The 17,616-nt window shown below is 34.7% G+C and overlaps 1 protein-coding gene across 3 annotated transcripts in view; it reads right to left on the bottom strand.

Moving 5' to 3' along the window:
- LOC150107795 (nucleoredoxin-like) overlaps positions 1–17,616 on the bottom strand; it is a 199,122-nt gene that overhangs the window by 146,350 nt on the left and 35,156 nt on the right. For all 3 annotated transcript variants that reach the window (XM_090391551.1, XM_090391550.1, XM_090391549.1), the window contains exon 2: positions 16,520–16,774. In XM_090391551.1, coding sequence (XP_090247677.1) covers positions 16,520–16,774 — 255 coding nt within the window. The remainder of the gene's footprint in view (positions 1–16,519; positions 16,775–17,616) is intronic.

The following is a 17,616-nucleotide window of genomic DNA, read 5'->3' on the forward strand; positions in this document are numbered from 1 at the left end:
AACTCTTCCTTCTTGTTCCTAATACTCCTGGCATTAGTGTACATGAATCGCAGAAGCCCATCCCTACTTTGATGCCTTATACTAACTATCCCATTCTGATTTGTTGTCCGTCGTACTCGCCCAGGCATAATATACTCATTCATACACTTAACTGCTCCCCCCTATAGTCTGCATATCTACTCCCCCCCCTCTTAATAAATCTAGTTTCCCTGAGTCTGTACATCCACTTCCACATCATTCATCAACATTCTTTCAAGTCTCCGTACACCAACTCCATTCAAATGTAACCCATCCATCTTATATAAGTCCTTTCGCCCATCGAACTCATTCCACACATCCACAAATTCCACACCACTCTCCATGCATAACCCACACATAAAGTCATTGGCAATTATGGCCCTCCTTCTAAACACTTCGCTGTCATACCGCGGTAAGATACTCACCATCCTAACTCTCTCACTCTTCTCTTTTGCTACCTCAAACAACTCCCTCACATCCTCTATCATTTCCATTTTGTCCTCTTTCAAATCATTCGTTCCTGCCACGATTATCATCTCTTTCACCCTCTGTTTTTGCAGTCGAATAGATTCGCTGACGTCCTTTATGTTCGTACCCGGCTGGTACGACTTCGTTAAACTCTCAATTATTACGCCTCTTAATAGCGAATCCCCATACAGCACTCGCTCCTTCATTTTATTGACGTTTACGAACATTCTATTATTTGCCGTCACAGACTTCCGCCGGTTATTTGTCGATACATTCAACACACATTTTTCAATACGCTCCAGTTGTCTTTTGGCTCTGTGTATCGCGCCATTCAAACGGGCAATTTCGCTACTCGCATTTATCTCACCATTTTCATTATCGATCAAATTATCCATTCTTTCTGTGTTTCTACCTTCATTTACACTTTCAGCGATGCTCTCACACCTATCTGGCACTACCACGCAATTCTCTAGCACACCGCCATTTTCTACATTCTGACTATCGTTAACGATATCAGTCTCGACACACGAAACATGCTTGAAGTCCTCATTCTCTTTACACTTTCTACACATATTAACTCCACTATCACTTTCTAACCAGACTCCCACCGCTCTTCGCAAGGCATACATCTCACAGACAGCACAATGCATAAATTCGTTTACATCAAAACTCTTAAACAAACATGGCGACCTGGCCGCCGTTTTTTTCTTTATCGGTGCCATGTGTACGCTATCTTTTCTTAAAAATAATAATTAAAATAACAGAAAACACGCAAAAATTGCACAGACACACCAAGAAACAAAAAGCAAACAATACTACTTAAAATTCTAGTAAAATATCTAATGTTAACACAAAATAATACTAATCTTTTCAGGAGCTCTCAACAAGCCGACGATCTAATCAGTGCGACACCAGCGACCCCAATATAACACACTGTCATCAGCAAAGTTATGGAGGAGGAGAATAAGCCAAAGAATCAAGCTCTGTGGCATTAGTACTAGATTTGAGGTTAATGATCAATCGCAGCAGCTGTGGTCAAATCTTACATGTACATCATTCTTCTAAACAGTCATGGGACACTTTTTTGGGAATCGATATTCAGACATGGGACAAGAATTGGAATTAGGAACATATGTTTCCATCCCCATAAGAATTGTTTCAATGATGCATTCAGTGTAAATTTCACTTGGCATTCTTATAATGTCAGTCAACCAGCAGAGGAAGGTAGCTAAATGATGGTTGCTTGATGGGAGAAGAAATCAACACTAAGTTGTAATCTTTTCCTATAGAACAAAGAATATACATTGCATGCTGAATCAGGATAGCTGAAAAAGAAAGATGGAAATTTCAGCTGGAGTTAAATGTATTATTATTATCATCATCATCATCACACCGCCTTGGAGTCAAAAGACTTATCATCAGAGATCCTTCTGTTGCACACATCTAAGGCACAGTTGTTATAGGTGATTTAGAAATCACCATCTTTGCACTTACAATGGGCATGGATGTTTGTGATTGTCTGTGAAAAATACAGTGGTGGAGACAGAGAGCTGTAGAGTAGGTGCCCTCCCTCGATGAATCTTTGGACTCCCTGGAGGTGTCAGTAATAATAATAATAATAAAACTAACTCCACATCCTACCTCCTCAAACCTCCAGGGATGGCTTGTTCTTCTTCTATATACCCCCGCACCATTCTATAAAATGATTCTTCCATCTTAATTTAGTAATAATTCCTTACCAACTTATATGCCTTAATCATACATATATATATATATATATATATATATATATTTGAAAAAAATATAGATTTAATGACTACAAGACCGAGATAACATATAAAGATTTTAATGATAAATACTACTAGTTTCGGCATATAGCAGCCTTCTTCAGGTATTTATAAAGGAAAAGAATACTAATAAACATTGAATTATTTAAACAAACTGGAAATTACAGGTACAAATTGCCTCACATAATCGATACATAAAAAACGTATTTTTTCCAAGTTGTTCCAACTGGCGTGCCATTGTTTGTTGCAATTGTGCATGCAGGTTCACGTGAACACCAATATTGAATAACTGCAGCATGGCTATCTGGGATGTTATAACTTAAATTATTGTTTAAGTGGACCGGGTTCAGTAGGATTTCCCTTGATTCTACGATTTTCCTTTCAAACTCATCATCACAGCGAAAGATATTTTCTGATCTATTCCAGCAGACAGAGTGGCTTTGTTGGTCATCATTAGGATTATTTGAAAAAAGAACATGACTGGATAACGCAGTTGCATGAGATCTTTTGTAAGAAATGTCTCTCTTATGCTCTTCTATTCGTTGTTCAATAGATTTGTTAGTTTGACCAAAGTATGGGATATTGCAATCGCATTAAATCTATATTTTTTTCAAATGTATAACAACCGAGTAAAAGCTGATCATCACATATATATATATGTGTGTGTGTGTGTGTGTGTGTGTGTATATATATATGTAGTACTCCTCCTGCTATCCACTAAACTCTACAAATTGTATTTCCTCAATCTTCATACTCAACATTCCAGAAACCAAAAATCACCTTAGTTAATCCTGTCTAGTCCTTTCCAATATTTCTTCATTCTTTTGTAAACCAGGGGACCAAATCTGTGCACAATAATTTATATGTGACCTGATGAAGGCCTTACACATTGGAACCACAATCCCCTTAATTTTACATGAGTATCCACAACATCACTGCAGTGATCTCCTAAATTTTAGGTCCTTATCCACCATCACCCCCAGATCCCTTACCTTCTCCATCTCCTCAAAGATATCACCACGAATACTCTATATCTGCTTCCTCAATTTTAAACCTTACACTTTGCAACACTGAACCTCTACTCCTCATAGTTCTTCCCAACATGGAATCACCAGCAAACAAATGCATGTCACTATTCAAACCTTTACCAATATCATTAGCATATAAGTAAAACATCCAAAAACAGATCCATGGAGCACAATACTAGTGGCTTTCCACTTCAAGGATATTGCTCCCTGGTACATAAAACTTGCTGACACCTATTCGATAGCCAATCTCCAATCCAGTTCACTAATCTATTATCCTAATTTTAACCTTTAACCAACACTCAACACACGATTGGATAATCTATTATCCATCCCCATCTGTCCCACTTTAATTACCAGCTCATCATGTGGCAATCAAAGGCCTTTGCAAAATCTAAATATATCAGGTTGACAAAATATAACAGGTTGACTAAATACATTTTATCAACTTGTTATAAGAAGTAAATAGATTGCTAAAGGAAAGGGAGATCATGATGGACCCATCATGATCTCCCATCTCTTCAATGGACAGAAAACCCATATGTTGTCAACCAAATTTTTAATGTCTCCACTAACCTCAACATTTTAACCAATTCCAGACACACAGATTGGTCCATCATTCAGAGCCTTAGTCTCACACTTCCCTTGTGAAGTGGTGCAATTTGCCCTCTCTTCACTTTTTTGGAACTAGGAACAATGTAAGACTCATGTAAAACAAGTACATCAATGCTGTTGTTAACTGCTTGGAACACGACCTCAAAATGCATGGTTATATATCAAGCTATACAGTCTTATTAACTTCAAGTTTACTCCTGCTACTCACCATCAAGTCCCTCCTCCCACTTCTCATTAAACTTGCATGATGTCACATTCATGAGGATGAAATAGCTTTATGAATTGCTCATTTAATAGGTCAACTATCATCTGCAATGATTATAGTTCTGCCATTTCACCAAAGCCACCTGTCTACAGCGATGATTTCTTCTAATGGCCACATAATGAAAAAATTCTGGGATTTTTTTTTTTTGGCTTCATTAGCTAACTACTCTTCACACTGCACTTTTGCTACAGTTGCCAATTAAGTCATCTTCTCACCAACACTTATGTTCTTCAAACTGATTATTACCACTCATCTTAAGCAGTCTAAACATTTTATGTTTAGACTGCTTAAGATCCTTTCCACAAAAAGTTATAAACATCATAATTTTTTTTTTTTCAGACCATCGGAAGGCTAAGGTCAAAACTTTACAAATGGGAGGAGACCACAGAGAATTGACTGAGGATTGTAACTTAATGTCCAATCCTCACCTTCTCGTGCTGCACCCCTGTTAGGTATCTAACTGGATACTGAACAAGGATAATCTGGCAGTTTGGGATTTAGCTGACCAAATTGCATTCTTAGTGCTTAAACCACAATGTAAAATGATGGTACAACATGACAAAATTTCATGCTGGCTGGAGCATCGCCCAGTAAAACAAGACCCTCATTCATTTGATCAGGGAACAGTGTAAAGTCAGCTACTACTGGAACAAATGCTGGAACTCAACTCTCAATCTCTTGAATTCTGGAATTCAAGAAATTGGTACTACCAACATAAGAAGCATCAATGGAAAAGAAATGGAACTAGCAAAAGAATTGGATAAGTACCAGATTGACATAACAGGTGTGACTGAAATGAAGAAGACAAAAACAGGTGAGATGAGATCTTTTTAAGCAACAAATACAAAATATCATATTCAGGCAATAAGTCAGAGAAAGAAAGATAGATATAGTATTCAACACTAAATACAAGGATAATCTTCTTGAATTGCAGGGAGTGTTGAGTTGAGTGATGTGGGCAAATATTAGAATGAGGGAACTGGACAATGACATTTATTTGTGCCTATGGTCTCACAGAAAGTTCTACTAAGAAAGAAATGGAGGAATTTTTTGAGGCAATAAAGAAGGCAGCTGACATAATGAAAAGGAAAAATTGATCTAAGCAGCAGACTAGGAAATGATTACCAGGCATATAAAAATGTCATGGGGAATATTTGGAGAAAATAGCAAAGCTAATAATAATGGTAAGTGCCTGCTGAATTTCTGTTCAGGACATGGACTAGTTTTACTAACACTATATTCCAACATAAAATGTGCACAAATTCACATGGAGAGAAGATGCAAATCCCCACTGGTCCAGGACACAAAACACATACAGAGGATTTTAAATAAGAAATGATTGCTATTTAGTTTTCAGTAGGATAAAATTGCATTTCATATTGAAAAGAAGTGTGTAAGAAAGTTTTAAAATGAATCCAAGTTGAGCAGCTTTCAGAGGTGAATGGAAGACTCAAATAAATAAACATCATTCAAGAAAAAATAAAAGAGCTTCAAAACAAGAACCAAACCTCGGAGATTCAAACTGATTGATTTGAATCTCCACATTGATTTGAATCCACACACTGACTGGTTCAGTAAGAGAGGCATGTGGTAAGGTTGTCTGTAAGGATAGAAAAATTAGAAATCTATGGTGGACTTAGAAAGTTAGGGAGGCAGTCAAGAAAAAGAAGATAGCAGATCGAAAGTTCCTAGCAAGAAAGTCAGCTTGTGCTCTAAGAGAATACAGAGAAAAATGTAAGAAGTGAAGCACCATAAAACTAGCTAAAAAAAGGTCATAGGAAGATTTTGGTAAGAACATAGAAAATAAATATCAAGAAGATGACAAAATATTCTAGAGGCTATTGAAAAATCTTAGAAATGAAGGAAAGGGTACTGTAAAATGAATCCAAGATAATAATGGTGAAAACTGAAGATAAAGATAGTCTAAATGTCTGGAGTAATTACTCTGAAAGATTGCTAAATGAAACAAGCAGTGTCAGCAGAAAACACTCAACAGGAATGCATTTGGGAATACATATCCTTACTTGAAGTAGAAATAGCCATCAAAAACCAATCAAATATGGAGGTATAATTATAATTACGGCTATTATAGCCTGTTTATGTTTAGGAGTGTCCCTTATTTAAATACATTGGCTATCAATACTCAAGAGGGGTATATATATTTAGGGCATTATTGAGCTGAAACATACTCCCCAAATTGACAAGGCCATAATCATAGACAAACAAGACAACGAAACAATGCTAAGAATATCCAAAATTATTGCCATAAAATGCGATGAAAATTCTATCAACGTCCACCGCCCCTACCTAATTTCCAAATGTTGGACGATCCAGAACCTACAAATTAAGCCATGCCTCCGGCCATGTAGCGACAACTAATGCCCTTATTTGGCAGTTGCAACTTTGCCCTGACATAGCCCTATACTAATTTCTGACAAAGTTCCGAGGACGGTCACACGATCAAAACGGTTCCACACCCTGTTAACCCTGCCCCAGTTGCCACATAAGTATACCCTTCCTCTCCTTCCCCCCCCCCCCCACAAAAATGTGCCTCAATTCAAAATAATATATGTATACATTTATATATATATTATTAATATTAACCCGGGTTATCCAAACTTATTTCCCGCGTCAAAACACTCCCCCCCCCCCCGTTTGTAAACAACCTTCAGCGAGATCATGGAAGTGGAAGACATTGTAGAATCAAAAAAAAAAGTATGTACCAAAATTTTTCCACCTCTTTTATTCTACCTTAATTGCCTTCTATACTCACCAATAATGCCCTAAATATATATACCCCTCTTGAGTATTGACAGCCAATGTATTTAAATAAGGGACATTCCTAAACAAAAACAGGCTATAATAGCCGTAATTATAATAATAGTGTTTAAGAGAAGTAACATGGGAATTTTTCCAAGAGACTATACTTAATGGAGGTATAAGTTTACAGTAACTGCACTTCACAATTTAGAAGGCTTGGTCAGAGGGTCAAATTCCAGATAATTAGAGTAGAGCTCACATAGTACCCAGCTATAAAAAGGGAAATAAAACTGAATATGAGAAATACAGAGGTATTTCCCTACTGAGTGTTCCTGGTTAGATATGCATGCTTTTGTGAATGGAGAAAACACATGCCTTGGGATAAATTAAATAAATGTTAATTGATTATTATTTCTAAGATGATATGCATGCACACACAGAAGGAAAGCAAACAATGGACCAAGCAGCAAAACTGGATAATCCTACAGTCCTTAATGCTCGCTCTCTCTCTCTCTCTCTCTCTCTGAATACAGTAAGAAGAAGAAGAAGATTGGTTGATTGGTCTCATAACAGTCCATATTTTTCATAGTGTGAGAGCCATATTTATTTCGTTGGGGGGGGGGGGGGGGGGATTGTAGCAGAGCTGTAGCACATTCCAAAAATAACACTGGCCAACAAAAAAAAAATTTTTTTCCTGCTGATTATGATCTGACACTTGTTTTTTACTAATTTGGGTACGCTGATTTCAAATATCAAACCCACTTTTCTCTATCACATCAGGTTTTTCCTCTATGGCATTTTCTTTTTGCTAATTTGTAAGTTTTTGATAGTTTTAAGGAGGCAGTACTATTTAGAGGATCAAAAAAATCAATTTTTTAATATTATTTTCTGAAAGTATGTACTTTTAAAAATCTGTTCCTAACTTTTTATCAAGAAATTCAAAAAATTCCCGATGATATAGCCTATTATTCAAAGGCGGTGAGCAGATCAGAATCGGAGTGCTCACCACTCTCACTTGTTAGTAAACGAATAAATGCGTAAGAACCTATAATGGCACGTACTGGCGCTTTGAATGCGAGAGAGGCCGATAACTGACCTAATACATTTAGGTGATGGAAAGTAGGCGACAACTGCCTAAAACAAATGAATGCTATATGCGTCATAGCGGACAAAGAACGATTGAAATCAGTTAATTGTCAATCGATCGTGAAAGTATGACGAGCACTTATAACGTTTCAATAAAGTCTCTGGTTTTTTTTTGTCTTGTTAATTGCATGTTAGGTGGCAGTGAAGAAAATACATCATGTCTACTACTCGAAATTGTGTCAATAGTGTAGATTTCTTCTGCTACATTTGTGGCAGCTTTACTGTTCCCAGTCAAAGGACAAATATCACTGATTTCGTTAAGAAAGTGTACTTTGCATACTTTGACGTAAAAATTGCAGATCAGAACAAGTCATGGGCTTCAAGTAAAGTGTGTAAGTCATGTGTAGAAAATTTACGACAGTGGAGCAAGGAAAAACGCCAAAAATTAGCTTTTGGCATTCCAATGATTTGGCGTGAACCGAAAAATCACGTAGATTATTGCTATTTTTGTTTATTTCAGACTTCTGGTTATAATAAGAAGAATAAGAAAAAAATTGTGTATCAAAATCTCGACTCAGCAATTCGGACAGTTGCTCATTCCAGTGAAATAGCCGTGCCAATTTATAAAGGACTTCCTTTACTTTAGAACGAGCATGTTCGGGATATGCCAGATGTTCTTGAGGAGCAAGACCGGGATGTTGATTTAGACAATGAAAATTTAATTTCTAGTTCTGGACCGCAACGTTTTACTCAAGCGGAATTGAATGACTTAGTAAGAGATTTGGGCCTATCAAAGGAATCATCGGAATTGTTAGCTTCAAGATTGAATGAAAAAAAACTTACTGCAGCAAGATACAAAGATAACTTTTTATTGTAACAGGGAAAGTAATCCTGTACAATATTTTAAACACGAGTGTGGGTTTGTTTACTGTAACAATGTGTCAGGTTTACTAACTGAAATGAGTGTTGTACAATATCATCCAAATGAGTGGCGTTTATTTATTGACAGTTCAAGCAGAAGCCTCAAGTGTGTCTTACTACACAATGGGAATGTATATGGCTGAATTCCTATTGGCTATTCAGTCCACTTAAAGGAAACATATGAGGACATTAAAAAGGTTCTGAAGTTATTAAAATATACAGACTATAACTGGATCATCTGTGTGGATCTTAAAATGGTGAACTTTTTACTTGGCTTTCAAAGAGGATATACAAAGTTTCTGTGTTTTCTATGCTTCTGGGATAGTCGAGCTAGAAACCAACACTGGAGTCAGAAACATTGGCCTCTTAGAATATCCTTAAATGTTGGAGAACAGAATGTTATAAATCAACCTTTAATTGACAGAGAAAAAATCATTTTTCCACCTCTACACATCAAACTAGGTCTTATGAAGCAGTATGTTAAAGCTTTAGATTTACAAGGTGACTGTTTTCAATACATATGTGAAAAATTTCCACGACTTAGTTATGAAAATATTAAAGCCTGTGTATTTGATGGACCGCAAATTAGAACTTTAATCGGAGACCCAAATTTCATCAACTCTATGAACGAAATCAAGAATGATGCCTGGACTTCATTTACGACGGTTGCGAATAATTTTCTTGGAAACAAAAAAGCGTGCAATTACAAAAATCTGGAAATTTTCAAGCAATTACAATGCTTGAAAATTTCCAGCACCTAGGTTGCAACATGAGCATAAAACTTCATTTCCTATACAGTAATCTTGATAGATTTCCCGAGGATTTAGGCTGTAAGCAATGAACAAGGTGAAAGATTTCATCAAGACTTAAACACTATGGAAGATCAGTACCAAGGAAGATGGGATTCTCACGTGATGGCCGACTACTGTTGGAGTATTCAAAGGGATTGCCAAAACAGAACACACAGCAGAAATTGCTACAAACACAAATTTATTCCCTGAAACTCATGTGTAAGTAAAATTGTTATTTTTTTATAAATATTCTTGTAATTTTTAATGAATATTGTTAAGTAGTTATGTATCTAATCATCAGCCTCTCTCGCATTCAAAGCGCCAGTACGTGCCATTATAGGTTCTTACGCATTTATTCGTTTACTAACAAGTGAGAGCGGTGAGTGCTCCGATTCTGATCTGTGCACCGCCTTTGAATAATAGGCTACATCTTCGGAAATTTTTCGAATTTCTTGATAAAAAGTTAGGAACAGATTTTTAAAAGTACATACTTTCAGAAAATAATATTAAAAAATCGATTTTTTTGATCCTCTAAATAGTACTGCTTCCTTAAAACTATCAAAAACTTACAAATTAGCAAAAAGAAAATGCCATAGAGGAAAAACCTGATGTGATAGAGAAAAGTGGGTTTGATATTTGAAATCAGCGCACCCAAATTAGTAAAAAACAAGTCTCATATAAAAGTCAGCAAAAATTGTGTTGGACTGTGTAATCTTTCAGATTTAAATCTGACTGTATAATAAAGACATTTTTTCCATTGAATGTGATGATTATAATAAATCTCATGGTCTGCAACTCCTGAGTGGTTGTAGTGGGTGTCCTAGATGTAATTTTCATGTTCATCCCAATAGATATTGGCACTTTTTCAGTTTGACTAAGGTAGGCAATTTTGCAATAACAGAGTATCCTGAAAATGCCAGGATAATAAGCAATAAATAGTGTGTTTTGATGAGAAGATAAAGGTAGCTAATTTTTGGTAAGACTTGGAGTTTTTAATTTCCCAAAATCATATTTATTAAGATTTGGTTTTGTGGTTTGCCATGACAGAATGAAATATGCTGCTGCAATTCTAAAAAAAAAGCTATATTATGTTTGTATTTGCTACAATGAAGCACAGCATGTTTTTTATTTTTTTATTCTATGCAAAGTGTTTAGGCATGGTCAGCCAGACTTGACAATAAATGTGATAGCAGATATATTTTGTGTTGTTCAAAATGAATGCTGGCAGATCTTCCATGACCATAAGACAAGTTAAAGTTCAAAGAACATTACAGACCTGGAAATGGGGAGAGGGAGGAGATGATCTTTAGGAAAGTAAATAAGAGCAGCTAGCTTCAATCAGCATTTGAAAGCAGAACAGAGATTAGTTTTAGCCTTTTTTGTTTCCTATTTTTTTGAGGTGTCAAGGATATTCATCATCATCATCATCATACGTATCAAGGATTTAGGCCTAGCATGGCTTGTTCCGGCCTTAGAAGTCATCGTTGAATCGTTTAAGAGGACGTCCTGGTTTTCTTTTTCCTAATGGCTTGTACTTTAAGGCTTGTTTTGGTAATCTTTCTGTTTTCATTCTTTGAACGTGTTCCATCCATTTATGTTTATATTTTTTAATTTTTTCTATTACTGGTTCTTGGTTTAATTCTTTCATAATATCTTCATTTCTTTTGTGATCAAATAGGGTATACTTTGCAGTTTTTCTCATAAACTTCATTTCTGCTGTTGTTAATCTTTGTTTGTCTTTTTGTTTTATTGTCCAGATTTCGCTTCCATACATTAAGACCGGTAAGGCTAATGTATTGTATACTTTTAGCCTGGTTTGTTTTTGAACTAGGTTTGGTTTAAATATAGAGTTAAGTACACCTGTTATTTTTAAATATTTTACAATTTTTATGTTTACATCTTTTTCATTTTCATATGTAATCATACATCCTAGGTAGTTAAATGAATTCACCTGTTCTAAGATCTTGTTATCTATTACTATTTTAGTTCTTGCTGGATCTTGTCCTTTAAAGGCCATAGTTTTTGATTTTTCTGTTGATATTATCATACCATAATCTTTGGATATCTCATTTAGATTTAAAATAGCTTTCTGTAAGTTATCTTCAGAATTTGTAATTATTATTATGTGGTCGACTGCAAAGAGGAGAGTGTTTAAGTTAACTGTAGGTGAAAGTTTAATTCCTTTGGTGTAAATTTTTACTCCATTTTATTATTATTTCATTTAAGTAGATGCTAAAAAGAGTTGCTGAGAGGGGACATCCCTGTCGGACCCCTTGGTTTATCTCTCTTGTATATGATAGCTCGTGATTTAATCTTATTTGTATTTGATTGTTTTCATATATACTTGTGATAGCTTTTAGGATATTATTTGGTTATTTGTATTTCTTTTAATGTGTTAAATAATATGTTTCTTTTAACTTTGTCAAATGCTTTTTCAAAGTCAATAAATGCAATATGTGTTTCCAAATTATATTCTCTTCTTTTCTCTACTATTAATTTTAGGCAAAAGGCTGGGGTCTATACATGATCGTCCTTTTCTAAATCCATTCTGTACCTCTAGAATAAAGTTTTCGGAATATTTCATTAGTTTGTTATTTAAGACTCTTCTATATATTTTGTAACAGAAATTTAGTATACTGATACCTCTATAGTTTTTAGGGTCATCTCTATTACCTTTCTTAAAGATAGGAATCACAATTGCTTTTTTCCATTCTATTGGGGGGGGATACCAGTTGAGTAAATTTTATTTAAAAATAATAAGAGTCTTTTTTTGAATCTTGTTCCTGCGTCAAGGATATTGGAAACAGTAATAACATTACTGTAATCTATATGTATTAAGAGGAATGTAAGATGTGGGGAAAGAAAAAGTATTCTGTTAATATTTTTGGCACTGTAGCCATTGGATAGAAAGGCAAGATGAATGAAGGAAAGTTAGCTGCGAGAGTGACAGCTCTGTTAACTGGTTTTTTTTTATTTTATTTTATTTTTTTTTTATGACACTATTGTTAGATCCTAAATGAAGGAATCTTGATAAGAAATCATTCATTTAGAACCTAACATATAAAACTTGCTGGCAAAGAGAAATACCTGCACATCAGTTGTAATTAAAAGTGAAACTTCTTCACTTTATGTAAAATTTGTATTCTTTATTTTAAGTACCTTATATTTAAGCTGTGGTAATTATATTAAGATTTCATTTTAAGTATGTCTATAAAGAGAGATAATCTGATTTTTAATTTAAGCCTCACTTAAGATATGTAAAATTTACTGTGAGTCATCTAAAAAGTTGCTAAATAATAATTCCTGGAAGGCATAAAGCTACACGTGTACAGCGTAATGCTAGTGGCTATAGCTTACTCGGAAAATTACGTTGCCATGTATTCTGTGAATCCAAGTATAACAGCGTCGTAAAAGCGAAGGATGAACCCAAAGGAGTGAAAAGATAAGGGCTGTGTGCATAAAGGGGACTGAGAAAAGAGGGTGCTCTATAGAAGAATATAAGGGGTTGAGCCCGTATCGGAAAGCTCTCTCTTGTCATAATGTTTTCCTGTTTTGGTGGTTCGGAAGTTAGCAGGCAGTTTCGCGTAAAGGGGGGGGGGTGAAGTCTGCGATAAGATGTCGGACTGCAAGCGTTCTTGAAATGAAGTAGGATTCTATGCAAAGCTGAAGGTAAAAATTCCAGTCCTAGCAGAATCAAGCAGTCGCTGAAAAGTCCCATCAAGTTGTTCCTGAAATGCAAAGATTTTGAGTCCGTTTTCGGCAGAAGGAATGAAAATAGTGTAACCCCTACATTGCCGTATGGACAGCCAATAGATGAGAAGTATCCAGACATACACGTGGTGCAGAACAATGCGGGAAAAGGCTCGATGAGGTGCAATTACACTAATTTTGTGTGAAAGTTCATTAGAAGAGAGAAGATTGTTTACGAATGTGAAATTAAGAACTGCATTCTAAAGAACTCTGGACAGTCTCTATTTAGAAAGTTAACCTCCTTTGAGAGTAAGAAGAATTGTTTGGAAGAGATCTTTTTTCAATTTTGTATGTGATAAGATTAACTTGATGCGATAAGAATAATAGAATTTAGTATCTCAGTAACATTAGAACATTTGTTAGTTTTCTCTTGCGAGTAATACTACTGAAAGGTATTTAGCTTAACTTCATATCATTTGCTATCTATCCCAATATGCATTTACTGTGTTTAGCATGTTTAATTAATTTAGAAAGTGTTAACCTCTTAATTCGAGTTTTATTTAGTATTGAGCATAATTGAGTGTATGAATTTTGTATTGTGTATTAGATATTCCAATAAACATGTCATATTTACCTGAACCTGAGTCATGCCTGATTACGATTCCAACTTACCACTTATAAAAATAGAACCTATTTTGGCGGGAACTTAGAGAGTGAATATAAATATAGATTTAGGTCACGACTGCAATAATCTGAATCTATATGGCAGTTTAAATAAGATATTGTGTAAGAAAGCTAAGAATCTAGTATTGTCTCCATGAGTAAGGATCTTTTCTACTATAGGATACTGGCTGGCACAGCAAAATATAAATTCGCCAGTATCTGAAGAGGAAACAATCCTAGATATAAGAATAAGATTAAACTAAGAGAAGAAAGAATAAATAACGAAAGGTAAATATATAACAATAGAGCAGCCAGTAGGATTTTGATTGTATAAGGTTTTAGGTAAGAAAGGATAGATTTAAGTAAACAACTAATTAAGCATAAATCATATATAGAAACAAACATCCATATAACATTATATTGTTGGGAGGTGGAGACAGTGATGATGGGAAAGGTTATGACTGCATCTACCCATGTGGGAAGGTTTTCTGTAAATTGAGAAAGAAAGAGTACCATTAGGAAGACATGATTAAAGTGTCTAGAAAAGACAAAATTTGTTTCATTTTCTTTTTTTAAGTGGATTTTGAGGACAGTCTGTTGAGGTGCAAGAAGAGTCTAATATGTTTGAGCCATGTGGTGAAATGGAGAACACATCATCAATCTATCCTAGCCAAATAAGATTTTTGAGAACTACAGTATCAAGAGCAAGTTCGTTGAAATGCTGCATAAAGAAATTGACTAGGGGAGAAGAGAGATATGATTGCTGTGCCCGCTACCTGTTTACATATTACTTCCAAGTGAAATAACTGACACAGATAACAAAACTGAAGAGGTCAACAAAGTCTGAAAGTGGGGGGGGGGAGGTGGAGACATTTTTAAGCAGCATTAAGGAGTCAGTTCCTTGAGTGACATCAAAACTAATCATGATATCAGCAACACTTAAAACAAGATTTCAAGTAGGTGAAATTTTTTATATAAGATGAAGTATGCCCAGTTGGGAAGAGGAAGGGTTAAATATGATGAAACAATGAAACAGCTAATTAATTTGAAAAAAAAATAGAAAGAATATTTGAAGAAAAATAATCTCTAGAGTGTTTTGGGATAATAACAGCCAAATAGTTGATGTAGAAAAAAACAAATTAACTCCCAATTAGAAATATACATTCAGCTATGCTTTTCAGTTAAGTATTTTTAAGCTCTAGACCAAGTCTAAAGTATACAGTTGACCACATCAACTATATAATTTTTAAATAGTTTTTTCCTATATATTTTTTCTCCATTCAGTTTTAAAACACTTCTTACTATGTTCCTTGTCTCTTTCTTTTTTTTTTCTTTTTAATGTAATCATTCTGATATCCTTCTTCTGTTATTATCCTATATTCATCATCACTTCTTGTAAGTTGCCCTGATTTCTGAAATTAAATCCTTTTGGATCTTCAGCTATATGATTCACCCCCCCCAATGAGATAAAATACAGTATCCCCCCCCTTATCCGTAAAGGATACATTTCCAAAACTCTCGTGGATAGTACCGAACCCTATATATATTATGATTTTTCATATACATACATATGATAAATTTAATTTATAAATTAGGCACACTATGAGATTAACAACAATAAGTAATAATAAAGTAGAACAATTATAACAATATACTGTATAATAAAAGTTATCTGAATGTGAATGGAATCTTAGTAACCTCAGTATACATGTTATTTATTTATTTATTATTTTTATGAAGTCGAGAACTTTCACCTTTTCACTTAAAAAAGGAAGCACTTTAAGGCTTCTCTTTGGCATATCCAGATTGCTAGCATCACCATTCTTGCACTTTGGGGCCATTATTCAGTAAAATAACTCGATATGATAACCAAGACGTAGTCCCCCCCCCATCTGCAGATTGGGAGGGGACTACAGTAATTTCTTCTGACATTCCATCTTCCTCTGTGTTCAAACAGTCCACTGTCTTCCCAACCATCATTTAAAAGAAGTCACAACTAATCTCCATGCACCTGCCTAATAAATCAATATCTTTTGTTTTTACTTTTTTTTTCTTTTTATATAAGTTTTTATAGACCTAAAACAACACTGGGAAAACAATGACAAAGTGTGTCTTAAATTAAAAGAAAAGGAGTACTTTAAAATGAGTACCTTCAAAGCTTGCTTCCATTCACAAATCATCACTAAATATATTTCTGCAGATCATATAAAGATTCACACAAAACATTCTTTGCATCCTTCATGGGATTTGAACCAAGGTCTTCTTTCAACCAAAAGAGCACAGTCATCTGAGTTCACCACATAAATATTCTTCGGTTTCAAGAAAGGTTTATATGTAAAGAATTTTTTACCCATATTAAAAGTTTTAACTAAATAAAGATGAATAATTATCCAAAACTTATTAACTGAATTGTTTAAAAATGGGTCTTACCCAGTGTGCTGAAAAATACAAGCCTTTCAAACACCCAGACAAAGCTTCGAATTCATAATGAGCTCCTTCATTGCTAATAAATTTTATTTCTTTTAATACATCTATAGGATTCCGTGGTCTCCAAGGAAAATTACATCCTTTTGGATCTTCAGCTATATGATCTCTCCCATGAGGCGTAATAACTTCTCCTGATATTCCATCAATAAGTACAAAACTAGGAATGCTATGTATTTTAAATCTTCTTGTTAGACGTACCTGAACATAAAAAAAGAAAAACCATGGTCATTTTTGTGTGTGTAAATGGATTAAGTAAATCCTAACTGTATTCCAAGTTTTATAACATGGAGTTCTAAATAGCTGGCTTCAACTACTTCACATAATAGTTAAAATTCCAAAAATGTTCAAGTTCATATCACAAATTATTAATAACTTATCTCTTTTTAAGAAATTGTATTTCACATTAAGAAGTGAATACCAAATTTGACCAAAACATTTAAGTATGAAAAAAAAATTTATATTTAATATGACCATATTATATTATGAACATCTACAAATTTTCAATGCAAGATATTGAAAGTTTTTCTGCTTGGTTACAATGTGTATTATAAATTGTACATGTTTTCGGTCATAAAATGTTACAAAATATAAGACTATTGTTTAATTGACCATATATTTAAAACGTACTTCTGTTCGTACAAATTGCCTACCGGTTTCGCTAGTAACTGACTAGCTTTCTCAAGGCTTGCACAGTACAAAAAATGGTAAATGCAAAAAGGTTTAAGAATACAAAGAAACGTTAGTACCTGTTAGGTAGCTAAGGTAACACATTCACGTGACATATCTATTCAGTATCATGAACACGGGTTACATGCAAACGCGTAATATGATTATTCGCGTACTGTAGTTCTGTTGAACTGAAGGAATTAATTAAATTTTTCCAAGTATCGTTCAGTATGGCCCCCTGATTTCTGTTTAGGTTACTGCCCGTACGTAGTACAACTGCACTGCTGCTTCTTTAAATACTCGATGTCTGTAATCCTCGTCTACGTAGGGCATGGAGCTGTTATTCCAGTCTATAGTGTGGTTCGAAGTTGAAA

The sequence above is a fragment of the Typopeltis vanoorti genome, chromosome 4 (assembly GCF_054136105.1).
Source record: "Typopeltis vanoorti isolate ZY-2024b chromosome 4, IOZ_Tvanoo_1.0, whole genome shotgun sequence".
NCBI lineage: Eukaryota > Metazoa > Arthropoda > Arachnida > Uropygi > Thelyphonidae > Typopeltis > Typopeltis vanoorti.